This window comes from Lottia gigantea, assembly GCF_000327385.1.
Source record: "Lottia gigantea unplaced genomic scaffold LOTGIsca_142, whole genome shotgun sequence".
NCBI classification, from domain to species: Eukaryota; Metazoa; Mollusca; class Gastropoda; family Lottiidae; genus Lottia; species Lottia gigantea.
The window spans coordinates 368308-395763 of record NW_008707655.1 but is presented as its reverse complement, the minus strand read 5'-3'; the positions used below and the strand labels follow the sequence as shown (position 1 = coordinate 395763).

The 27456-nt window shown below is 34.3% G+C and overlaps 3 protein-coding genes across 3 annotated transcripts; 2 read left to right on the top strand and 1 right to left on the bottom strand.

The window, feature by feature from the left end:
• Positions 1–32: 32 nt before the first annotated feature.
• LOTGIDRAFT_172817 (hypothetical protein) lies at positions 33–1388 on the bottom strand (the record flags this gene model as incomplete). The annotated part of the gene is made up of 2 exons (XM_009049992.1): positions 33–543; positions 1255–1388. The coding sequence occupies 2 exons, from the start codon at positions 1386–1388 to the stop codon at positions 33–35; spliced, it is 645 nt and encodes a 214-aa protein (XP_009048240.1).
• A 13314-nt stretch (positions 1389–14702) lies between these two features.
• Positions 14703–15158, top strand: LOTGIDRAFT_140013 (hypothetical protein; the record flags this gene model as incomplete). The annotated part of the gene is made up of 1 exon (XM_009049991.1): positions 14703–15158. A coding segment is annotated over one exon (456 nt), but the record flags the coding sequence as incomplete, so codon positions are not given.
• An 8107-nt stretch (positions 15159–23265) lies between these two features.
• On the top strand, positions 23266–26711 carry LOTGIDRAFT_140017 (hypothetical protein; the record flags this gene model as incomplete). Its single annotated transcript, XM_009049990.1, has 6 exons — positions 23266–23369; positions 23755–23854; positions 24485–24561; positions 25411–25510; positions 26111–26182; positions 26619–26711. Coding segments are annotated over 6 exons (546 nt in total), but the record flags the coding sequence as incomplete, so codon positions are not given.
• Positions 26712–27456: the final 745 nt, after the last annotated feature.

Genomic DNA, 27456 nt, shown 5'->3' with positions numbered 1-27456 from the left:
GTTGTTGTTGATTTAATCTTGTTTTTGTTGATCTACACATTATTGTTGTTGATTTCATCTTGTTGTTGTTGATCTACACCTTGTTGAAGTTGATTTACATCTTGTTTTTGTTGACCTTCACCTTGTTGAAGTTGATTTACACCTTGTTGTTGTTGCTTTGCACCTTGTAGTGGTTGTTGATCTACACCTTGATGTACATCTATACCTTGTTGTTTTGGATCTACCCATTGTTGTTGTTGATCTACACCTTGATGTGGTTGATCTACATCTGGTTGTATTTTATGTACACCTTGTTGTTGTTGATCTTCGCCTGGCTGTTGTTGATCTTCACCTGGTTGTAGTTGATCTACACCTTCTTGTTGTTGCTGGTTTACACCTCGCTTTTCGAGTGTAAGCTGTTGTTCAGATATAAATATACTTTTTCTCTTTCGAAGATGATTATTTGCTTGTTTGTTAAAACTAGATTTTTTATACGGGTTTGTATTTCTGTCACTGTCACTCTCAGATTCGTCAGCTTTTGGATCGTAGTCTTTATCTTGGTCACTATCATCCCCATAACAACTAGATTCATCAGATGAATTCCTGAAAAGTGTATTTTAACATCTCTTAGGTATAGTGGGCAAGTTATAAATTGAAAATTTCTGTTTGAGATAACTAGTTTTGACTAAATCGGCAAGAATATTATTAATCATGTTAGCAGTTTCTTTGAAAATTGGTTTCGGTAAAATGGCATAATGTTTAGGATTATTCAGTTGATTCTCTGCTTCTGAAACGTAATCCTCCCTATTCAGAATGACACAACATGAACCTTTGTCACTCTTTTTAATAACAATGCTATCGTCTTTCTTAAGTAACTATAACGTTTCACGTTCCACCCGTGTGAGATTAGGCTTTTCGTGTGTTATGGAAAGGTTCACTGTTTGGCTATTCATACTCGCAAATGCTTTCAATATTTCAGGATGGATGGCGGTCTGAGGGGGTGTCCACGTGGATTTAGGAATAAACATTGTTCTAGCACCACGTGGGGGGTGGTTTCGAAAAAAATATGTGCAGCTAAAATTTCGTTGAAATCGTTCAATGGATGGTCGGAGATAATTCAAGTTAGCTATCTTTGGTGTGGGAATAAACTTAAGTCTACGGTCTAAGATTGAATGCTGAAGGGGTTTGAGAATTTTGCGGCTCAAGTTAACTACAGTTTGGTCTAGCGGTGGCCTCTCAGTATTTTTATCCCCAGTAATTAGTTTAAAGACTTACTCGAGCTGGTGTATCCAAAACAAATAAATGCTGTTTGCTGTTTCTGGAGACCAATGAAGATTATCAACTGGTTCGAATTCTTCTTCGTAGGGTGGTAAGATTGTTGCGCTGTTGATACTGGACTCCATCATCATGTTGTTGAGAGTGCTGAGGTTCTGTTGAGATTTTATTTGAAATAGGTATACATGTGAAGAGGATCTTGGAGTTTGGGAAGGTTTTGTTGGCTGTGGCGATTAATTTCTGGGCTTGGTTAAAGGAGGTCTTTAGTAGCTGATCACGGTTGTTGAGGCCTACATGAAGAATAATGGTAGTAGGTTTGGGATCATGGTCGTATGATTCCAGGATTGACTGTATGTGATGGATTTGGGCACCGGGGTAAGAATGTATTTCGGTGTCTGAACTGGTTTTGGTAATTCGATTCAGGTTAGATGATCCAATTATTAAGGTAGATTTCTTTAGAGCAGGTAGCTTCCATAATGATTTGTCCTTGGTTTGGTGATAATACGGTTTGGTAGCGGATATAATGGTCGTCGACGGTGTGATTGGTACTGGTTTGGTAGATGTTAGAATTGTTGCATTGGGAACGGATTGGGATCTGGTTGGGGGGGGTGGGGGGGGGGGGAGGTCTGGATACACGTCTCGACTTGGATGGAGACTGAGGGGTGGTTTGCTGGTCCAAAAACGCACAGAAGGAAGAAAGGTTGGCGGATCCTGGATCACGTGGTGAAGACTCAGATGGTGTGGAAGGGGAAGACGAGTCTGAAAGTGAAAAGAGAAGGGGTGTGCCCTCTCTATGAGAGCGTTTACCTATGTCTGCTGGACTAGGAGTAGGTTCGGCAGCGTGGTGGCTCTAGATGGTGCAGGTGAAGTGTCCATTTCAGTTGGTAGAGATATGGTTACTCTGGTTTTTGTTTCGTTGATTGTTTGGAGATTACAGCTTGAGTGAGACGTTTCCCATAGGAGCGACGGGCCCAGGACAGGGCATGAGAAACGATGCGGTCGACGGCAGGTGATGATAAAGACTTGGTACGAATGGTGGTCAGCTTCTCTTGAAGTGTGGTTTGGTAATGGTCGATCAGGACCTGCGTAACCTTACAGAGCCATGTCCGATTGAGGGATCTAATATTCGCGTCGACAGCTGATGTTTTCATTGCTGGACGGATAAAACTATCCAACTCAGAGACTTTGCATTTGAAGGTAAACGCTGGTTGGCCTTGCTGTTGAAGGGTAAGGATTGCCAAATGATGGACGCACTGCAAAACTTGGAAGAACACCTTCACAGAGGGTTCTTCCTCATTATGAGTGGGGACTGGTTGGCGTCGGTTACGTTTCGTGTAATGTTGCCGCCCACGCATGAACTTGTTTGGTTCAGCTCAATAGATAGTCATTTAGTTTTGGAAAAGGGTTTTTTCGTTAAATCTTTTCATAGAATTTTCAAAAACATTATCATACATAATATTATGTATAGGCCTATAGAAAACTTAAAATATCTGCTTAGCTGGAAACGATAGTTTGATTGATCAACCTTTCCACTTAGTTACTGTGATTGTATTTCACTAAAAAGTCATATTGACCCAATATTAAAAGAATTGCTTTGTCATTATTATCTGGAAAAACACATTTTAAGGAAATATGTCTGTTTACGTGCACATTGGCTATATAAATGCCCTCACTATAGATGACGATCTAGTTTAATAACCATAGGACCGAGGGAAGGTTATTTTTATATTTCTATTTATTTATAACTGTTTTAACAGGATTTTCGACACAGACTAATTAAAATTAGACCCAACTTTTTTAGGTTGACAACTAAAATAAAGATATTGTTAAAAAGCTTATGAAATTACATTGCAATAACATCAAATTAAATGGTGAAAAAGTTCATGGGATATAATACCCCAAGGATACGGAAAATATGTAAATTACCCATTTTCAGTGTTGTACAAATCAAACATAAAATATCAAGATCACAAATAATGACAATCTAGTCAAAGGAGATGCTGAAGTAGAAAAATGGCGGTTGTGGGGGCTCGTGGTCAAGAGATATCACTACTTGAAAAAAATTGACTTTAAATTGTGCAAAGACAAAGTCGAAATTCACAAAAATCTTCTACAAGACCTAGGCATTTTTCTTACTTACATTTTAAAACAAGTTTGAGAACAATCGGATAAAAAATGTAGTCTGCATTAAATTTTTAAGATTTTTTGCTTTTTTCAAGATGACAGCTAAACGGTTAGGAATTTGCATATACGGCAAAGTTACAAAATTAAGGTATTGATGTTGAATTAAAAATTTTAAAGTTCTTGTAAAACATAGTCCGAAAAGCCTTTTTTTTTATTTTTTGCCTTTTTCGGTCATTTCCGTCCATTTTCCGACCATTTTCCGAAATTTCTTGAAAAATGTTTTTGTTATAATTGATAATTAGGTCTCTACGCATCTACAAAGTTTTGTGAAAATCGAATAAAAATTGAGGAAGTTAGAATTTTGACCAAAATTCAGTAGAAAAAGTTAGTGAAACAATTTTCGAATTAGGATTCTCTGAAACAGCAGTCTTTTTGGAAGTTCTTTTAAGAATACACTTTTGGCGGATTTCTGAAATTTTCAGCTACACCATTTCCGGTTGGAGTCTGAAAATATATTCAAAATGTTACTACGCGTTCTTGAATGTCTGACCCATTGCCAAAAATGTAAAAGTATTACAGATTTTGCTAGGTATTGTGACAACAATATGAAACAAAAAATAATAATAACTAAATACCTAACGACATTAACTCGAAGCTGTAGATAAAATAAAAAATTAACGATAACAATACAGCTTCCGAGCTCAACTCCAAAGCTGTAGAAAAATAAAAAAATTACGATAACAATACAAATTCCGATCTAAACTCAAAAGCTGTAGAAAAAATAAATAACTAGTTGAAACAAACTCGACAAAGACTGGTGGATGAAATACGACTAAATTGGGCCTAAATCCAATAAAGGGGAATTGCTCTTAAATAAAATCCGTTAGACCCCTTCTCAACCCCTTGGCTACGGACTACTGCTATTCTATTTTTATTTTACAGCTGAGCGATATGGTATAGAACACTTAAAGATGAATGACCATAAGAAGGAAAAGGTAGGCTCAGATTACTTTTCTCACCTGACAAATAGAGAGTAACAACATCAAAATATTTAGTCACAATAAATTTGGTCAAAATAGTCGGAGTAAATTGGTCACATGGTCAAATTGGTCACATGATAATTGATTACAGGATGGTGTTCATAAACAAATTGCTCATACAGAACTCAATACTCAACTAATTGTAGTAAATTTCAGTCTAATTAAAATTAGACTAAATTTTCGTTCCGTTTTTAAGCACTCAGCCGTTAGACACTGCCAGCCAATCAAATTACTTCCCTCTCCAACGCTGGGATTTTGTGACGTTAACAAAAGGTGTATTCCGAGATGCATAAGGCTAGTAAGTGTATCAACTGAATAACCTTTTGTCAATCTTACCGAAGAGCTAAGTGGCTAGACCTTAAATTAAAGAAGTAAAAACTAGTGGAAACATAACAATATTTTGGCCTAATTTTAATTATACTGAACAAATTTGAACACACGTTTTTTTAAAAAGGAATGCTGCATGACAAATTGTTATATTTTAGTTGGTCATTAATGTTGACAAGAATCATGTAAATAGTGTGACAAACTGAACTCTTTCAATTCCAGTCATTTATCCACTACACAGATAAAAAATCTGCAAAAAAGATTTTACAATCTGGACTCATTAAGCAGTCAACAGACACTAAAAATGATGTCCGTTATGGAGTAGGTGTGTATGGAACATCGATGAAACCAAGCAATTCGTCTAAAGATATAGCTCGGAATAATTACGATGGTAGACCCAGTGTTTACGAGAATAAGACGGATAAAACTGCAGTCGCATTCGAATTTAGCTTACCGAAAGACAAGGTTGAGATTGCAAAAGACAAACAAGGAAGGGATATATTGGTACACAAGGGCGATCTATCCACGAGTAAAGTAAAGAAAATCCATTACAGGGAATAAAAAGTAAACAGTAATATTTTGATTTATTCCATGTAAACGCATTGGTTTTATGATGTTTATGATGTAATAAAAATAGTAAAGTGTTCACTTTGAGTGTCTTTTTGACAAAATTACTTTGGGCGTGACAATTATCATGTCAAGGCTATGATTCGCCATTTTCGGTTGATTTGAGTCTTGGATATTATGTAAATAGCCTTCAGTACTGTACGGAAATTGCATAACCTCTTCAAATATACTTCAAACTCGAAATTTTACTTCTTTTTCTTTAAACATGTGTGTCTTTTCTATGCATGATACTTTATAATAGACACAAATGGATTCTAAGGCTAAATTTCGTCGGTGAGCTGTAAACACTATCCCTGATTAGTTTACTGAAAAAATTCCATGTTTCCGAGACTCAGGTGGAGAAGGTGTCTTTTTGTGATACGTTTAAGTTTCATATATATTTCTACAGAATTTATAATTCATAAATAAAGGAGAGTATTTTCTATAACAATTAGAACCAATGCGTCGTTAAAGGTATACAAACCATTTATACCTCTTAATATATTCTTCCGCATTTTGATTATTGTGATATTATATGGGATGGGTGCACCAACGAACTAACAACTACATTAAAAAATCTTCAATTAGATGCACACAGAACTATATGCGGTGCTGTTAAGGGAACTAGCCATGCTTTACTATACAAAGAAACTGGTTTCATTACACTGCAGGAGAGACGACGGCGGCATAAGCTGACAATGATGTATAAAATGCTAAATAATCTCACACCAATCTACCTATCAGATCTCCTCCCCACTAGAAATATCAATTACAATCTTAGGAATAACAACGATGTACCGTATCTTAACTGCAGAACACATATCTTTTATAATACATTTATTCCATCAAAGATCTGGAAATGGAACAAACTACCAAATTTTCAAAAACTGCATCTCTCAATTTCATCTTTTAAAAAGTCGCTTAAATCAAATGATATCCACACAAATAATATAATTTTTATATAAAAGCATGTCTGCTTTGGTTGCCTCCTGACTCCACACAGAAAATGTCACGTGTGCAAAATATGGGTGTAGGGATATTCGAAAATGGCATGTGCCTATCGGGTAATGCAATTTAGTGTTAAAACATATCAATTAATATTAACCTAGAAAAAAGTTTGACTTGGTTTGGGGTTCTAAAATTAACGGAAATTAAAACTTTCAGATGGGAAATATTTCTCTAGATTTGTGTATAATTTTCATAATTTGAATAAAAATAATTTCTAACTTTCTTAAAAATATAATGTGACTTCCCCTTTAAGTTTATATTAAATTTCAAATAATTTTACATCATCTGTAATTAATTCTTGAAAAGTACTATAATGTCTCTTTTTGAAAATCCAAAAGTCTAAAAATATTTAGTATGAATTATTTGCCCTTGTTCTTGAAATGCGTTCAAGTTTTAGCTCGTAAACTGTCTAGACGGCACAATTCTTGACGGATTGCGACGAAACTTGGTGTGAGTGTTTGTAAAGATAAACCCTATCGAAATTCAGAAAAACCGAAAAATATTTAGTATGGGTTATTGCCCTTGTTCATGAACACGCCTTCAATTTTTAGCTCGTAAACACTCTAGGCACAATTTTTGACGGATTTTGATGAAACGTGTTTTTAATTACGCAAGGATGAACCTATTGAAAATCAGAAAAATCAAAAAATATTCAGTATGTAATAAATGGTCGATGATAGATCAGTTTCGTCACAAAAAATAATTGATTGAACCGGATACGTGATATAAATGGTGTAGGGAGAATATGATGGTGTGAATGAACTACATAAATATTCATCTTTCCAAATATATCTGGGTTTTGCAGATCCGAGGTATCTAAATAGGTTTAAATTCCCCTACCTGCGTAGATGCAGAAAATCTGCATTCAAGAGGGCGTATTTTTTCTGTCTCTACACCAGCAGACATCTGTCCAAATAGCTATCAGAGGCTAGAATAGAGACAGATGTTTCGGTCTAGTAAGAACTATACTTAGTTTCGTATATGCACGTTTTTATAATAGGTAATAACTCTATATGGATCTCGCTATATCAAATTAATAATAACATCCTCATTGTATTGTTACATTGTCTGGGTTACCTTGAATGTGATTGCTCATAGCTATTTCCAAGAAAGTCATTTTTCTAAGAAAATAAGTTATAAGATATAGGATGGCCTTGGATCTGCAGTCGGCTAAATACTTATAAATCCCAATGGTACATCTCAATTTCTGCATCACATTATTTTCAAAATTAAAGTCAGGCATTCAACAAAAATGTACAGCGGCAATTAAAATTAGTCTTGGGTGCAGCATTTACTAGGACGTTATGATATCAGTAACATAGTACGTTGAGAAGGTGAACAACATTCCAGTCGATGCGGTTTTCACTGAATTGAATAAGGAAAACTAAATGTCGGAATTTCATTCTGAAAAGTGAGCTCTCTCAGTTGATAATGTGAATATTTAGACGACGGGTTTTCTTTATAAATATAGATAACAGCACCTTCCATAAAATACAAGTTTTTTCTTAATGACTACTGTTACATTTTTACTACTTACAGTTAAAGAATTGAATAGCTTAAGTAAAGTCTATTGTAGAATACTTGTTGAGTTCAAGATAAGCGTCATGGTAGGTATCACCTTTTCATGACTATGAATCAAAACGAGGAGAAATTGTTTGAATGGATTTATACGGCATGACTCGGTTGTTGAAGGTGAGGTGGCTTGCTGATCTAAGTAGGCCTATACATCGAAAGGACGAAAGAATGACGAGGCGTAGATGGGGAATCTGAAAGAGAAGAGAGGTACTCTCTCTGCGTGAACGTTGAACCTCGTGTGCTGGACTTTCGAGGCCTGTTTAGAAAAGGTTGGGAACTGTCGTCTATTGATCAGTATCTATTCTTCAGTTGGTAGGTAAAAGGGGATGAGAGCCGACACCGGGCCGACTCCCGAAAGCACTGACACAGGCATCAGAATTTTTCTTACCTTGAGAAGGATTCGAACCCACGGCACCTAATGGTCTAGCAGACGACAATCCAACTGCCACAAATAGACGGTGTTCCAACCCAGCGTTAGTATTGGCGTTTACGCAGTTCGAAAGTTGTTAAACCCTTCAAGGAGATATTCATATAGCCTAACACGGGCAAGGATAGGGTTTTGCTAGCCCTAGTCTTGGTTTCCTACTTGGCCGAGTAGCATGAAGCGTTAATTGAAATGAGGATCAAGGTATGCAAAATATGGGTGTGGGGATCTGTGTTTGGAAAATTAGAAAATGGCATGTGCCCATGGGGTAATGAAATTTAGTGTTAAAACATATCAATTAATACTAACCAAGTAAAAAGTTTGACATATTTTTGGGTTCTAAAATTAACGGATAAATACTTTAAGTTAAAGTTCAGATGGGAAATATTTCTCTAGATTTTGGTGTATAATTTTCATAAATTTGAACAAAAATAATTTCTAACTTTCTTAAAAATATAATGAGACTTCCCCTTTAAGTTTATAGGGCTCCAATTGGCGATTTATATTAAATTTCAAATAATTTTACATCATCTGTAATTAATTCTTGAAAAGTACTATAATGTCACACTTTGATAATCCGAAAAGTCTAAAAATATATAGTATGAATTATTTGCCCTTGTTCTTGAAATGCGTTCAAGTTTTAGCTCGTAAACAGTCTAGACGGCACAATTCTTGACGGATTGCGACTAAACTTGATGTGAGTGTTTGTTATCACCCAAGGATAAACCCTATTGAAAATAAAAAAAAAATCGAAAAATATTTAGTATGAGTTATTGCCCTTGTTCTTTTTAGCTCGTAAACAGTCTAGAAGGTACAATTCTTGACGGATTTTGACGAAACTTGGTGTGAGTGTTCGTAATGACAAAAAAGATGAACCCTATTGAAAATCAGAAGAATCGAAAGATAGTTAGTATGAGTTATTGCCCTTGTTCTTGAAAACGCTTTCAAATTTTAGTTCTTAAACACTTTGTTTTATTACCGCTCTGAAGATTAAATATTTGCCTTCTAGAGTTTTCACGAGCTAAAAATTGAACATGTTTTCCAGAACAAGGGCAATAAATCATACTCAATATTATTCAGTGTCGCTCTAAAGAGTTCAGAAGAAGTGTGTGACTGAAGGTTGAATATTTCATACTGGTGATTGTTACTGTACTGCCAAATATTTTTAATCAAAAATAAAGCTGCCAGTGGGCGTATATTACTTTGCCTGGCAAGCTATCTTATAAATTTCTTATTACATAAGCACTCGTTTAAGATCCTCCATTTATTGGTTTATAGATCATCGTTCTATGTGAGCCAAATTTCCAATAAATACCCAATGTGGCCCGCACATGAGCGTGTTCTAATTCCATTTAGAGAGAAGATTTGAGGAAATTAAGGTCTTCTTCTGAAATTTATTATTTTATCTAATTCTACAAACCAATTTTTTAATGAAGTATCTTTTTCATCTTTAATCTATACACAATGGAGAATCAAACCTTCCTGTTACAAAATCTTAATAAAACCAATTTACTAGAGGGTGTTTGTTAAAGCCTTTTTTTAATATAATTTATATGAGTCACGTTTCCTTGTAATGTTGCCGCCCACGCATGACCTTGCTTGGTTCAGCTCAATAGATAGTCATTTAGTTTTCGAAAAGAATTTTTTCGATAAATTTGTTCATAGAATTTTCAAAATCATTATCATACATATTCTGTATCGACCTATTTAGCTGGAAACGATAGTTTGATTCATCAACCTTTCCATTTCGTTCTGTGATTGTATTTCACCTGAAAGTCATATTGACCACCATTGACCTTATTATTAAAGAATTGCTTTTGTCATCATTACCTGGAAAAACACATTTCAATGAAATACAGGTATAAGTGAAACTATATGAATACACTCACTATAGATGACGATCTAGTTTAATAACCATAGGACTGAGGTAAGGTTCACTGTATATTTCTGATTAACAGTTTTTAACAAATTTTTAAATTTTAAGAAACTTGGCAATACTATGTTAGAATATATTATGGATTGTTATCAGTCTAAATTTTGTCTCGCAGACATGTATATTTTTTTTTATTCCATCGTTTATTTCATATAATAAATATAACCGTTGAGCAACTATAATAATTGGCGTTTGATTTAAATGTTCAAGGGACATTGTCTGGTTATTCGTTTATTGCTGGTAGGACTTTAAATCAGCTATCCATGAAACGTTTTATTAATCTTACTTTTACTTTCATTTTCACTGAATTCGCTGTAATCCAGCTCGTAAACCAGCTATCCATGAAACGTATTATAAATTTTACTTATAGCCTACGTTCACTTTTACTGAATTCGCTGACTGACAAAGCCATGCAAGATTTATTAATCGATATTTTTTTCCACGACAGCTGCATTAAAGGCTTGTTTCCACAGACGTGTTTTCATCAGCGTTTTAACGCGTTAGAATACCCCTGAAAATGACACAGCGTAATATAGTATTAGTAGGGTCAAACGGTGAAAAAATCATGTACTTTGTGAAGAAATCACCAAATTTGATATGTTTGTTGAGAATGTCATCTATCCAATACTAATAAGAGGTGGACCAAACAAATATCTTTCAAAATGACCCCAAAATCCAAGATGGCTGCCAAAATGGCCATAAATGTCATATTTTCAACACATGATGCACATATGGTCCTCTATGTGTATCAATTGGTAGAAAAATAAGGATACAAACTGTAATAGATAGGTTCACTAGTCTATATCTATATTTATATAAAACAAGATGGCTGCTATTTTTAATATGGCCGCCGTACTGTATCAATATATTCCGATTTCATGAAGAATCGCCTGCACAAAATTGGAAAAAAAATAAAAAGGAAAATTTAGCGAGATGGATATAGATTTAAAATCTCAGTGAAATCTGAAAATTTTTATCTTGCTCCGAATGTGTGATTTTTTAGCAAAATTCGACTTCTAACTCTTTTCTCGGAAAGGCATGCCGTTAAAAATTATTTGAAAACATCGTTAAATAGCTAATACAATTCCACTTTTAACGATGGAAGGCATAATTTGTTGTAAATTTTATTGATTCTAGTTGGAACTGTTAAATATGCATAGGAAATTATATAGGAGTAATTTCTTCATTTAACAATCAGACGTAATATTATGTATGACGTCACTCGCACCTTTGTTCCCAGCTGACGTCATACACAAGGGATGTATCCCGATGGTTAAAAATCCAGATTAAATGCTTAATGTTAACATACATGCAAATTTTTAATTTTCTGCAGATTTGGACTTGAATCGTTTATAGTTATAGAAAAACACCACAAATTGAATATTCAAAATCATGTTCAAAGCCCTTTACACATGACAAATTACTATATTGGTCGTAGCCATTTTGTAATCCGTAGAAAGACATTTTTTGTTTTCCTGTAATTTAATACTTAGGTATTATATATTCCCTGTATAGACCACCAGGTGTGTCAAAATAATGATAAATGTTAAAAACCAAACATTTGCTATATATTTGGCGGCCATCTTTAAATATAACGGTCATTTTGAAAAATTTTGGTGGGTCCACCTTGAATATTTTAAAGAAAACATATTACAAAAACTTTGCAAATTTTGAAACCTTAAAAAAAACGCCAATCTTTGTCGACGCTCCGTAATAGGATGATTGTAAATTAGTGTTGACGGTGGTTAGTATCACGTGACTCTGTGACCTTTGAACTTTCTAGATCAGTTTCGACGTGTTTCCTTTATAAATATAGATAACAGCACCTTCCATAAAATACAAGTTTTTTCTTAATGACTACTGTTACATTTTTACTACTTACAGTTAAAGAATTGAATAGCTTAAGTAAAGTCTATTGTAGAATACTTGTTGAGTCCAAGATAAGCGATATGGTAGGTATCACCTTTTCATTTGCTCAATATACTGTGACTGTGAATCAAAACGAAGAGAAATTGTTTGAATGGAGATATACGGCTTGACTCGTTTGCTGAAAAAAAAAGAAAAGAAAAAAGAAAAAGAAAAAAAAAAAAAAAAAAAAAGAAGGTGGGGTGGCTTGCTGGTCTAAGTATACACCAAAAGGACGAAAGAATGACGAGGCGTAGATGGAGAATCTGATAGAGAGGTACTCTCTCTGCGTGAACGTTTACACTCGTATGCTGGACTTGGACTTGGCTCGTTTCGGGCCCTGTTTAGAAAAGGTTAGGTACTGTCGTCTGTTGATCAATATCTATTCTTCGGTTGGTAGGTAATAGGGGGTGAGAACCGAGCAGACGACAATAAAACTCGCTACCGACTGAGCTATTCCATTGCCACGAAAAGACGGTGTTCCAACCCAGCGTTAAGGAGATACTCATACAGCCTGGTACGAGCAAGGATATGGTTTTGGTAGCTATAATCTTGGTTTCCTTCATGGCCGAGTAGAATTTGGAAACGACGGCGTATATGAAGCGTTAATGAAATGGGGATCAAGGTATGCAAAATATAGGTATCAGATAAACCGAAAGTTCAACACGCGTTCAATTTGCCCCCCTTAAACACTCTAAGCACAATTTTTTGACGGATTTTGATGAAACGTGTTTTTAATCAGGCAAGGATGAACCGTATTGAAAATCAGAAAAATCTAAAAAATATTCGGTATGAGTTATTAGTTATATTAATTATACGAAATAAATTTTTAGCTCGTAAACTCTAAAAGGCTCGATTCTTCTCGGAATTTAACGATTTTGGGAATATTGTAGACTGCATCATTGCTCCAAGTTTTTATCAAAGTTTTTTACTGTTATTGGATATACTTTTAAGAAAGATTTAAATCATATTGAATAATTATAGAATTTAAACATTTTTTCATTGTGTTTCAATTCCAGGTTGTCTTATACCACTACTGTGATGGCATTTCTAAAGAACAGATTAAACAATGTGGATCTATTAAGCAGTCCACAACCCAAAAACATGCCCATTATGGTCAAGGCGTGTATTTAACAGAGCTCCCACCAAGCACTTCAACTGAAATTTTAATTAAAAATAATTATGGCAAATTGTACAAGAATAAGATGAACAAATGTGAATTCGCATTTGAATTTAACATACCGAAAGACAAGGTTGAAAATGTAGGTACTGATGATAGAAATATATATGTATATCGGGGAGAACTATCCACAACTAATGCGATAATTCATCCTAGGTAACTTGATAAGATGTAAACAGTATCTTTAGTTATTAAAACTAAATTTATTGTTGGTTTTTTGTTTTTTGTGCTTGAATTCTTTTGAAAATGACCTACGGGAGCCCGTAGACTTCAAACAGTCTCCTTTGATGGTTGAGCCACAAGACTCAGCGATTAAAGTCTGTTGTGTAAGTTTCTCAAATTCCCAACCATGATCTGACATAATTTTTATGTAACACATTACAAGGTCATTGAAATATTCAACCAAACAAATGCTATGTTCAATAAATACACATTAAAAGCCAGAAAAATTTTGAAACTTTATTGTACATGAGTCCTGTCACTAATCTTACAAAATGTTACTAATGATCTGTATCTATTATCGGTGCTTCATAAAATTTGACTAGCGATCTGTATAGAATCTATTATTATAGATGCCCCACAAAGTGTTTGCTGTCGGTCTTTATCTAATGTATGTGCATAGAATCTATTATTATAGATGCCCCACAAAGAATTTCCTATCGATCTGTATCTAATATAAATTCCCCACAAAGTATTTGCTGTCTATCTGTATCTAATATGGGAGCCCAACAAATTGTTTGCTGTCGATCTGTATCTAATATAGATGACCCACAAAGTGTTTGCTGTCGGTGTGTATCTAATATGGGTGCCCCACAAATTGTTTGCTGTCGATCTGTATCTAATATGGGTGTCCCAAAAAGTGTTTGCTGTCGATCTGGATCTAATATGGGTGTCCCACAAAGTGTTTGCTGTCGATCTGTATCTAATATAGATGCTCCACAAATTGTTTGCTGTCGATCTGTATCTAATATAGATGCCCCACAAATTGTTTGCTGTCGATCTGTATCTAATATAGATGCCCCACAAATTGTTTGCTGTCGATCTGTACTTAATATGGGTGTCCCAAAAAGTGTTTGCTGTCGATTTGGATCTAATATGGGTGTCCAACAAAGTGTTTGCTGTCGATCTGTATCTAATATGGGTGCCCAATAAATTGTTTGCTGTCGATCTGTATCTAATATGGGTGTCCCACAAAGTGTTTGCTGTCGATCTGTATCTAATATGGGTGTCCCACAAAGTGTTTGCTGTCGGTCTTTATCTAATATAGGTGCTGCATAAAGAATTTCCTGTCGATCTGTATCTAATATAGATGCCACACAAAGTGTTTGCTGTCGGTGTGTATCTAATATGGGTGCCCCACAAATTGTTTGCTGTCGATCTGTATCTAATATAGATGTCACACAAAGTGTTTGCTGTCGGTCTGTATCTAATATGGGTGTCCAACAGAGTGTTTGCTGTCGATCTGTATCTAATATGGGTGTCCCACAAAGTGTTTGCTGTCGGTCTGTATCTAATATGGGTGTCCCACAAATTGTTTGCTGTCGATCTGTATCTAATATAGATGCCACACAAAGTGATTGCTGTCGGTCTGTATCTAATATGGGTGTCCAACAAAGTGTTTGCTGTCGATTTGTATCTAATATAGATGCCACACAAAGTGATTGCTGTCGGTCTGTATCTAATATGGGTGTCCAACAAAGTGTTTGCTGTCGATCTGTATCTAATATGGGTGACCAACAAATTGTTTGCTGTCGGTCTGTATCTAATATGGGTGCTACATAAAGTATTTGCTTGGGATATGTATCTAATATTGGTGCTGCATCAAATATTGACTTGGATCTGTATAGAATCAATAATTATAGGTGCTCCATAACAGTGTATTATGCTAGAGATCTGTACACATCCAATATTGGTGTTACATAAAATATTTGCTGTCGATCTGCATAGAATCAATTGCTATAAAAGTATATTAATTATTATGCTGGAGATTTGTATCTAACATTGGTGCCACAAAGAAAGTTCTCTAAATCTGTACGTAATATTGGTGTTCCATAGAATATTTGCTGGGGTCGGTATCTAAAACTGGTGTCCTATAAAATGTTAGCAATTGGTCTAATATAGATGCTCCAAAACAAGTTGACTAAGAATCTGTATCCAATACTACTTCTCCAGGACCAGGTGCAACTGGTGCAATTCCTAAAAGGTATCTACCTTTCTCAACCAGACGTTCACCTGCAAGGCAACCAATAAGACCTCCAATAAAGCCAAGAATTACGTTTCCTATTCCAGGTATAATTGTGCCAAGGGCAGCCCCAATCTGGGCTCCTATATAGGTAGAAGTAGTAGCTCCAGCCAGCCCACCAACAATTTTCCCTATTTCTATTTGAGTTGATTTCCCAAACGTTCCACCATCTTCTATGACAGATACGGTAATGTTAACTGCATCAATGACTATGCCTAAAGCCAAACCAGCAGTGCGTACAAGATTTCTTCTGATCCATCGCAGAACTCGACTGCTATTGACGAAAGAATTTGGATCAACTTTGGTGACTTTTGAAACAAATTTGTTAAAATGTGCAACATTTTTTTCTCCTTTCAATCCTAAATTTATCTTTTGGGATTCATTGCCCAATCGCTCTTTATTGAATATATTCTTGAATTCCCCTGTTTTGCTATTTTTTGGTTGCAATTCCCTCGACCCTTTTTGAGGAATAGCTTGATCTCTGATATTCTTATAACCATCCTTATCAACAATGAATTCTGCAACTACTAGATCACCATCTTCGTTTTTGAACTCTCTGGTATGTGAAAGAGATTCGGTTAACCACTTTTCTCCACTTTTTGGCTTGGTCAAATGAAGCGGCATCTTTTGATCAGCGAGAACCTTTTTAAACTCGGCCTCAGCCATTTTTCGAAAGACATAAGTTGAATCATTGGGATAAGCTGCAGCTGATGATTTGACCGAGCTTCCAAGATCACCAAGATACTTCAGAAGTGGTTCATAGTCTTCATCATTTTCCGCCTCAATAAAGAATTGTTTTCCAGTTTTATTTTCAATAGCTTCGTAATATGATATACCAAACACCATGGTGGACTAAACTCTTCAATTCCTGGAAATATAATTGAACCATACTTAAAGGGATTGTAAAGAGGATTTCTAAATTTATTATGCTTTTCGGGGACACTGATAGCATCAATTTGCACCATTCCAATTTTCAATCAGACGTTCCTGCAGTTCCATTAAAACTAGGCGTTTTTTTAAATTCACTAATCGCAAAATATGCTGTATCACATAAGGACTTCGCGATTAGTGACGTCATCAAACACTTAGTTTTAGTAGAATTGCAGGAACCACAGAAGTCTGATTGCAAATTGGAACAGTTCAAATTGATACTATCAATGTCCCCGATACACATAATTTTTTTTTTTAGAAAACCTCTTTACAATCCCTTTAATTCACATTAACGTTCGTTAGAGACGGTATGCAGACTATACCTCAGACAGGAATTCAGATGATGAAACTGACCCCTCAGGTATTCGTATACATTAATTGGCGTGTAATACCTGATCATTGTCTGCTATCGCTCTAGGTGACGACCTTGTTTCCAACATTTTGACTCTTTAAGTACATGTATATACGCTTAATACACCTATGGGTACCTTCAACAGAATATTCGGATTTAAAGATGGGTTTCCTTATATTTTATGTATTCTTAATCTTATTATCATGTTCATAAATGCCCATGTATGTAGATACTTTGTATTAATGGTCATCCATTAATTGGTCATCATGTTGGTAAATTCCCAAAAATTCCCAATGTCATTCACTTCCGCACTAACTCGGTTGCAGAAACTCGCCATGTCTTTAAATGTGGTGACAGCAGTATAGATATTTGTAGTAGCTATATATATATAGGTATGATGTTGTCAGAACATCTGGATTACAGTATTACGGCACGACATGTAGCAAAGGCAGCCTCAAGAGCATTGGGTTTACTTATTGCTAAGTCTAACTGCATCGGAGGATTCCCTTATAGAACTTTCACAAAACTGTACGATAATTTAGTTTTCCCAATTATCAATTATGGAGCTGCAGTTTGGGGGGACAAATGTTTTAGTTGTATAAATGCCGTACAAAATAGAGCATGCAGATATTTTCTTGGAGTGGGCAAATACACTCCGAATCGGGCTATTAATGGGGATATGGGATGGGTGCCGTTAGAAGTCAGACAATGGAATACCATAATAAAGCACTACTGTAGGCTGCACAACATGGAAGAGGGCCGCCTGAATAAAGATATCTTTAAGTGGTCAGTCGTTCACTCTGAAAAAACCAAAAACTGGGCCTTTAAAATAAAATATCATTTAATGAAAATTGGAGTATGGGATAGGATCCTGCCAATATTAACATCCAATAGATTTTTAAGTCATAAGAGATAGAAAATGTACCCTTTATCGGTCAACCTGAATTTAGAGTAAAATTGAAACGTTTATATGTAGAATTAATAGAACTATTTTTACGTTAATATTTGTATTTATATTTGATTTTGTTGAGTTTTATTGAGTTTTATTATATTTTAAATTTCCGGATCTGTGATAACAATGTTTTGATAATGATGACATGTCTCTCATAATTCTTAACAGATTGGCAGTTGAATAGTGTTGTGTTTTATTTGTATATATTTTTTATGTATAACTGGTGAGACTTCAATAAAATTACTTACTTACTTACTTACTTACTGTGTAGAGTCTGGATAAACACTCAATTCTGCTGGTAATTCTCTTCTAATTAAGGTAATTATGTGAGACAAACTGGTATTTTTCCAAGTCATTAGAATAATTCTACTTTCTATTGATATAAGTATTAGCATTTCCATTTTCATAAATGAAAATAAGGGAACCCATCTTTAATGAAAGCTTAATAGAGAAAATGTCCGAATATAGTTGAAATAAAAAATAAAATCCTATGAAGTTTTCAAACATTAAAGATACTCGTTTTAAAAACCCGTTTTAATACATATTAAAAATTCTCAATGTTGTTCTTGGGACAAACATGATGACCTCATCAATTCTATTAGCAATGTGTTTGCTGTATTGCTGTTCAATATGTTCACAAACGTGCAGCCATTTAAAGATGGATTCCCTTATTTTCATTTAGGAAAATGAAAATGCTAAATACTTATATGAATAGAAAGTAGATGTGTTCTAATGACTTGGGAAAATACCAGTTGGTTAAAACTCTTAATTATATTCAATAAGAACATAATGATATGATTAAGAATACATGATCTAATTTATTAGAAAAACCAATTAATCAAATAGTTTGCTTAATTTGACACTAAAAAATAAGGAAATCCATCTTTAATACATAATTTCATATTTCAAGCTGATTGAAATGAAATATAACAAATTTGAGTAACCCACAATTACAGAACTAATGGCGCAGGTGACTGGGAAAACTGAAATTACTTCCGCGTGCATTTTCGTTGACTTGCGGTAACGTATAAGAAATATCAATTTTCTGACTACAATTTCGCATTTTTTTGTCATGCAGTTGATATTGAATAGACAAACACAATCATCTACAAAAGCATAGAATCAAATTGATGAAAAATCATCAATATTGTCAAGATTTTACATAATATTCAAATTAATCAAAATATACTTACAATACAACTACATGTAAATATTATTCAATCCTTAATACAATATGACCTGTGAATATTAAACCGTTTATTATATCTTGTCAAACAGGATTTCGCTTGTATCGATTAATATATTGCGTAATGATATTAATATTCTTAGTATGCAGGGCGGGGCTGGGTTTGAGTTCCTGGCAATGACGTCTTTAAGTTATTTAGAGACGTCATTGGTTCCTGGTCTTAGACGCATAGAGAAAGGAGACTGGAGCACAACGTAGGGCGCGGATCCAGTCAGTAGAACTTGGGTTTCGGGTTCTAGGCGTAGAGGTCGGGAGCGAAAAACTTGCGTTCCGAGGTCTATGCTTAGAAACGGGGAATTGATCGACACAATTAGGTTTCTTAAACTTATTTATTATTGGGTTCGCCTCTTTTTGGCAAAAATCGTGATTTAACTTTAAGGGACACGTTCGCTAAGCTAATCAGAGCAATAGATAAGTCTATTAATTATGTGAAAATTAGTTAGTCATTAGTATGATCTTAGAAAAGATCACACACACAAACATACACTGCATGTTATATAATATACTGTATATAGCCATGGCACCAGTCCTGAAATAAGTATTCCCTGAAATCTAACTTAGAAATCGATTAATTTATTGATATAACATGATACATTTATATGAAGAAATATCTGCTCCTAGGATCAATGATTCAAGTCTACCGTGAAAGAGGAAATTGTTAAGATTTTGATTTCTTTTGTAAGCTACAACCAAACGTTTTGTGTATACATGGGGAAATTTGTTCTGAAGTTCCGAGTAATGGCGTTTGACTATTATGGAGGCTTTGGTAGCTGTAGAATCAAATGTCGTTATAAAGGTTATCTTGTTGAATGTTGCGTCCATTTGGCCCCACAGTCTGTAGTTGATCGATCCAGTTGTAGACGTCTAAGCTTAGGTTTCATGCTAGGTGATGTAGAAACTGTTTCTATAGGCATGATGAGAAGGTCATCAATGGAATGAGAGAGAAGGTTGAAGTGATTCGCAATCGGTCTATTCTTGCCATGCACTATATATATCATAGCGAATAGCCATTGAATCGCGTTCGAAGCGCGTTTTGAGTCACGCCAACATATTGTACATCGCATTTTTTAGAAGAAATTAGGTATATGATATTCTGATCTCCGCAAGAAATTAGGTCATTCACCGCAAACAATTTTCCGTTCTTGTTATTTTTGAAAAAATGAGTAACATGACAGTGTGTGTGTTCGACAAGTAGGACCTCCACAGGGAAATGAACCGAATCCAATAAAAGGTGGAGGGGGTCATTTTTTTCTCAAAATGTCTGAAAGCGTGTTTCGAAGAAATCTTTGGAATAACCCCTCTCCCTTAATTTGTCAAAAAACTAGTTTACAGGCGGATTCAAAATCAGCCTGTTTGGGTGCAAATTCTATGAAATCTTAGAATTTGAGATTTAATTATTCCAGAAAATGTGTGCTTCGGGTGGAACGAGCTTTTGTATAAAAGTTGGTGGGTATCAGTTTCCTTAAAAATACTTTAATGTCTAATTTTTTGTAAGAAAGAAAGTTGTTGCCTTTGAACACCGTATATAGTGTCCAAAAAATCCATGCTGTTTTCGCTAATATTTGCTGTCAATTTCACAGAAGGGTGGTGGTTGTTTAAAATTTCGAAATATTCTCAAAAATGTTCTAGAATGATAAAAATATCGTCAAGAAACCTTCCATAAAATAAAGGTTTAAACGACGAGATATGTTCTATCTCCCTCTCCCACTCGGCCATAAAATATTCGCATAACTAGGAGCAAATCGTTTCAGTATTATTGTTCAAAGCTCACAGTCGAAATTTGAACCTTCAAATCCACGTGTGTCCAGAATTATCGGCGTTTTGTCGTCAATTTCTTATTTACTCATACTTTTAGAAATGACAGAAATAATAAGGGAAATTTCTGGTTTGTGTTATTTTAAAAAGGATTTTGCGATTTCCATACTGTTTTGGGGCTTGTGGAGGCTATTTACATATTATTACAGTCCTAAATTGTTCACTTTTAACTCAACTATGTTTTTGACTGCAAAACAATCGTCTAGTTAGTGATTTCAGGTGTACGAAGTTTCTATGCAAAACATTAAAAAAACGTTAATCAAAACGGCCTGTAAACAGGTAAGAGTTGGCATTATTACAATATTTACATCTAAATTCTCCTTTCATTTTTATGATGCGTTCACCTTTTATTTAATAGATCAACTTGCGGTGATTAATCTCACCTTTAACTATTATGATCAGAACACCAGGACGTAAATTGGTGTCTCTGTAAAAAATGTCTGGATAATGAGGTCAAAATATAAACATGGCGACGTCCACAAAGAAAAAATTCACTATCCCTTCGCTTTCTGAAATGGGAAATGACGGAAGTAGTAAAAATGTCAGTATTTAATTCCATTTTTTAAGTTTCTATTTTCTCTTAGTATCTACTTATTCTATTACGAATCGTGATTCTCATTACGTTACAAGGTTTTTAGCTGGTTTGAAGAAGTGTTTACATGATGTTGGTGCGTCTAAATACCAAAATATACTAAAAATGATAGTATATAGGAAGCCTTATTAATACCCCATTCTTCATTTACTCTTTGGGATTCTCAAATTAAGCCATTACTGCAAACCAAAAAAATACAACCAGTACTGGTGGTGCAAATAGAACAGTTTTTTATTTACTTTCTTGACAGAATTCAAGATTTCCAGATTTTGCAAATACATTAATTTCTAGTCATCCTTGTAGGCTTACTTTTAGTTGTATTTTGTAGGATGAAAAATTTTCAACATTTAAGACAAGGAAAGAAGATGATTCTGCTAAGGAATCAAATTTGGTTGATACAAAGAAGATAGAATCATCTAACAAGCAGAAGAGAGCAGAAAGCAATTCAAATACTGGTGCAGAAATAACATCAAACAACCAACTACAGTCAACTTTAGATAAACATGTTGAAAATGAAAAGGAACAGACTAAACCTGCTGACTCAGAGTAAGGTTTTCTTCCGACTCTCGGAAGCACAGGCATCAGAATTGTTCTTACCTTGAGGAGGATTCAAACCCATTCGCCTAGCAGACGACAATCCAATTGGCTGTTAGGACTGGGTGATATTTCATCATGTCCAAACCACACCCCTATTCGTCATACTTCCATGAGACTGTGGTAATAGCCTACTGGGAGAAATTCCGTATGCAAAGCTAGATATGGTCCTATCAAAATTGGCCCTGAAATCTTTCTAGTAAAATCTCAGCCAATCAAATGAAATATATGGTTTAATTACTATCATAACATGACAGAATTTCAGTATGTTTTGTTTCAGGCGATTTTACTAACGATTTGAATTCCTATACCAGTATTTATCGTGATTCCAGTATATCGCCTAGCTCTATCTGAGGTTCAAGGGTTATGTCTATTATCAGGTAGCCTACTAAGTTTGATGGATTTATCTGGTTTTATTTATGTTCATTCTAAGAGCTACTATTCCTTTCATGATATTACTTTCAGAGCATTCCCAACATTAGCTAAACTTGGTACAACTAATTCTGTTATTGTTAATCCAAGACAAGTAAGTTTGATAGATCAAAATTTAATGATCATAAAGAGGTATTCTTAATTTATATATGTACTGGGGAATGATAGCACCAATTTGCACCATTCCAATTTCCAATCAGACTTTTTCATTTTAGTTTGTCAGGCCTTATGGCTTTATGTGATACAAGCATATTTTGTGATTAAATTATGTGACTTATTTAAACACACTATATTAAAAAAAGACATAACATGAATAGATATGAATGACTGAACTTTCTAGATATCTATCTTTCCTATTTAGAAATATTAAAACAGAATTTCAATAACATGTTTTTGTTTTTTAAGTTCTGTTTTGAAATTTCTATATGGCTCTACAATTGATATATTGAGCACTATTTTAACAGTGAGGATTTTTCGTTATTATCTTTCCTATTTAAATAAATAGTTTTAAAAACCTCTGCACCTGTGGAGGTGCGGAAATCCCCACAAACAGGGCCTAGTTTTTCTGTCTCTACTCCAACAACTTTCAAAATAGCTATCATAGGCTGATAATCCTAGTGTAGAGGAAGATATTTCGATCTTTATAAACCTCTTCCATCAGTTAAAAATTTATCACCAAAGTATATCAAGAATAAAAAAATTTATATTCTTAATATTTTTTTTATTCTATTTAGAGAGGAAACCCTATATTAAAACATATAAGAAATATACCATGGGAATATGGCAATATTATACCAGATTATGTTATGGGCCAAGCAACTTGTGCATTGTTTCTCAGGTAAGGTGCTTACATGGAAAAAGTGTTTAGTCATTCGATCTGTACAATATTTGGAGGCTCTACAGGCTGTGCATGTTAAAGATCCCTCGCAGTTGGAAATAAAAAAAAAGGAGGCTAATGCTGCTGTCCTGGCAAAATTTCACTTAACTTTTATACACACTGCATGGCTTTGCCCGTCTTCATTAGCCCAATCATGTGTAGAAAATTAGGATGTAAAAACTCTATTCGTTTCATTTCTTAGATAAGTATGAAATAAAATTTTCAACATTTTGTATGATGGCATCGCAATTCAGTTGTTGGCATTTTGTATCATTGCAATATAAGCAACAAGTAACACATGCCAAAAGTTATTGCCCTTGATTTAATGAAATATATATATTTTTAGTTTAAGATATCACCAACTGCATCCTAATTATATTCATGATAGATTAAAAAGTTTAGGAAGAAGTTTTGATTTAAGAATACTGTTAGTTCAAGTAGATTTAGTAAGTATGACTTACTTGAGTTAGATCCTGAAGGTCAAGGGTTCAATCCTGGCATATGTGCAGATAATACCTTTTGATTTTTCAACTCCCTGATCACAGGGAATGACATGGAGAAATCTTCTCGTTGTTTGGATGGGACAACAAATTGAGGCCCCAAGTGCTACAGGCTGTTCTCGCTAAAGATCCCTCAACAGTTGGAAATTGGAAATTTTTGTTTCTGTTCTGGCAAGAATTCTCTCATTCCACACTGCATGGCGTTGCCTGTCTTCATTAGCTTGACTAGATGCAGAAAAGTAAAACTAAATTCATTTCATTGCTCAATTAAAGAAATGCTCAACATATATGCCATCACTATTGCAAATTCTAAATTTAATTTAAAAGATATCTAAGGCTGATGCAACACTTCATTTTAATAGAGTTGCAAGACCTTCACACATCGGACTGAGAATTAGAATGATGCCCTATAAGGGCACAATGTACATAGAAAGAGTTAAGAAAACCTCTTTAACAATCACTTTAAAGTCTTAAAAACAAGTCAAGCCTTACAAAACTGTCCCTTTTTTCATGCTAACCCAATTTTGTTGTTGATGTTTTGAGGTTTTTTTTGTAAGTTTTCTTATTGTATTTCAGTCTGATCCTCATCATTTACTAAAAGATTTATCTAAAATTTGTATATTAGCTGATTGTACATTAATTTTGGCATTTACGTGAGTTCTTACATTTTGTGTTACTTAGCATTACTCTAGCTTAACATTACTCTACTCTAGCTTAACATTACTCTACTCTAGCTTAACATTACTCTAGCTTAACATTACTATACTCTAGCTTAACATTACTCTACTCTAGCTTAACATTACTCTAGCTTAACATTACTCTAGCTTAACATTACTCTACCTTAACATTACTCTAGCTTAACATTACTCTAGCTTAACATTACTCTACTCTAGCTTAACATTACTCTAGCTTAACATTACTCTAGCTTAACATTACTCTAGCTTAGCATTACTCTAGCTTAACATTACTCTAGCTTAACATTACTCTAGCTTAACATTACTCTAGCTTTTGGCCTGGGTTAATTTTTTCTGATTTTCATTTTCCAAATTTGTAACGGCTCTTATTTGTATTTGTGAAATTTTTCTTATTTTGGAATGGTAAATCAATATTACATGCAAGTGACATTATTTTGCGTTATGTGGAATCAACAATCCATTTGGAAATGAGAATTCCTATCTAAGAAAGAAACAAAAGAACAACTATTTTTTTCATGATATTACTACTTAGGTTAGCGAAGATCCTTTCTACCATCTAGTCCTTGGCCAATTCATTTACAGCTGTGTCAACTAGAATAGTGAGAAAAAATTGTTTATTTAAGGTCACCAAATTTTCAAAGATTATAACCCACTACTTCCATTTTTTTGTTCTAACCAAGCAAGTGATGTCATGTAATGATTCCAACTCTCTAATGGACTGCGCTACAGTCTGTCCTCATCAAACCATTAATAACTACTTTAGTTGATATTAGAGATGATTATGTTGAATCCACAATTTATTTCTAGTGCAGAAGAAGCAGGAAGATACTTAGAAACTTACAAGATTTATGAAAATAAATCACCAGAAGCCATCATGGAGAAGTCAGATAGTAACTTTATGACCAAGGTAAGCTAGTAATGAAATTGCTTAGCATGTATTTGTACAGTAAGAGGAAAAGTAATGGGTTTGACTTTGACTAGGGCTGGGTATCGATTACTAAATTGAGATGGATTATCGATGGCAGACTACCAATCAATAATCGATTAATAATTGCAATAACTTAATTGAGAAACCCTGTAAATACTAAATTAAGAATTTGCCAAAATTCATAGAATTATACTCTTGCTTTGATCGGCTATTATAGTTTATAGTGGGTAAGTTATGTGCTGAATGGAAACTATGTGGAAGAGATTACTACTTGTTAACGGGTACAGTAGAGAAAATGTAACTTTGTCATATAATGGATTATGGACTTTGATAATCGATAATCGAAATAATAAATTCCTAGCGACGATAATCGATTATTTCGATCATTTTACTCAGCCCTATACACAATTGACAAAAAAAGGGTGTCAGACTGTGATTGTTTAAAGTTATTGTGATAATTGGATATAAAAAATGAATGAACATAACATTTTTTGCCCTCATTGCACACTGCATGACCAAGCTGATACAAAAGATGAAGCTATTTTTCATGTAACTTTATTTTTTATTTGTGTTTTGTAGTTAACTGATTGTTTTACTACTGTTAAGTCAGTCAATAAAACAGATTGTAATACATTGATTTCATCATTTAAAGTGAGTCCTTTTTTTTGTCGACTAAAATCATATTTACAATCAACAGAGATAAGACCTATGATTAAGGTCAATCTTTTCTGAGACCAAGGCCATGGACGTTAATTAATTTAAGCTCCAACAAAAACACTCATTATGGCTGTATGACAGGTTATGCACACTCTTTTATCAATGATACAACTATGCTACTGAGATTTCATTTCAGAGAGTCCACAGACTTGATAAATATGTTGTATTTTCTAAATCATATGAAAAAAATTGAATAAAAGATTTATAGTTGAATAGTTGTTTTCAATCCCTTCACGCATGGTTGTTTCACTCAATATTTGTATCAAAATGTCTTCATGTATCTAGGCCAATTTTCCTTGAAAAATAACTTTTTCCATGTTTTTGCTATAAAAACCTTAACTTTTTTTATTTGGTCAGTTTATTTTTGTAGACTATAGAAGATATCATGAATGCTGATAAAGAAGATTTAGGATTATGTCCAGGATTTGGACCACAAAAGGTATATTTGATCATACATGTGTGAACTTAATGGAACACAGTTGTTTAGATATATGACTGTACCTGCTGATAGAGCTAATTATTAGCCATCCATATCACTTTTCAGAATTGAAATCCTGCATCTGATTTTGTGACAATTCAAAAAAAATGTTCCAGTTTAGATTGCAATCCCCTCCAGAGACTTCCTCACATTTTTACATAGCAATGCCTCACAAAAATTAGGCTCCCCCCACTCCCCATCTAATGAGTCAAAGAAACGCTACTGATAGAAACAAGTAGTTATTTTCTTGTCTTCAGGCTAAAAGATTATATGATGTCTTACATGAACCTTTTATTAAATATAAAAAACAGTCTAATAGACCAAACCTTGATGCAGGTATGTACTTATATTCTATGTGGTTAATTGGAGGCCAAAGTTAACATAGTAACTGCGAAGACACAACAATTGTGCTATTGTTCACAAAGATATCCTAGTAGGATTCAAAACAAAACACAACCAGTGCACTTTATATTAAGGTAGTTAAGGTATGAATCGACACAATGTATTCTATAGTCTGTATAGTTTCAATTACTATTTAATTTACCTAAAAATAAAATGGACCGCTCGTGTTTGTGTTTTGAATCTGACCCATGAAAGAAAAAAATATCTGTTCTTGCAAGTCCTGAATTAAGATGGGATATATCTGAATTGAGTTCACAACTCAAGGAAAGTAACCAGAGCCATCTAAATTTCTTTCATCAGTAGTTCCAAATGAAGAATTGTTTAAAAA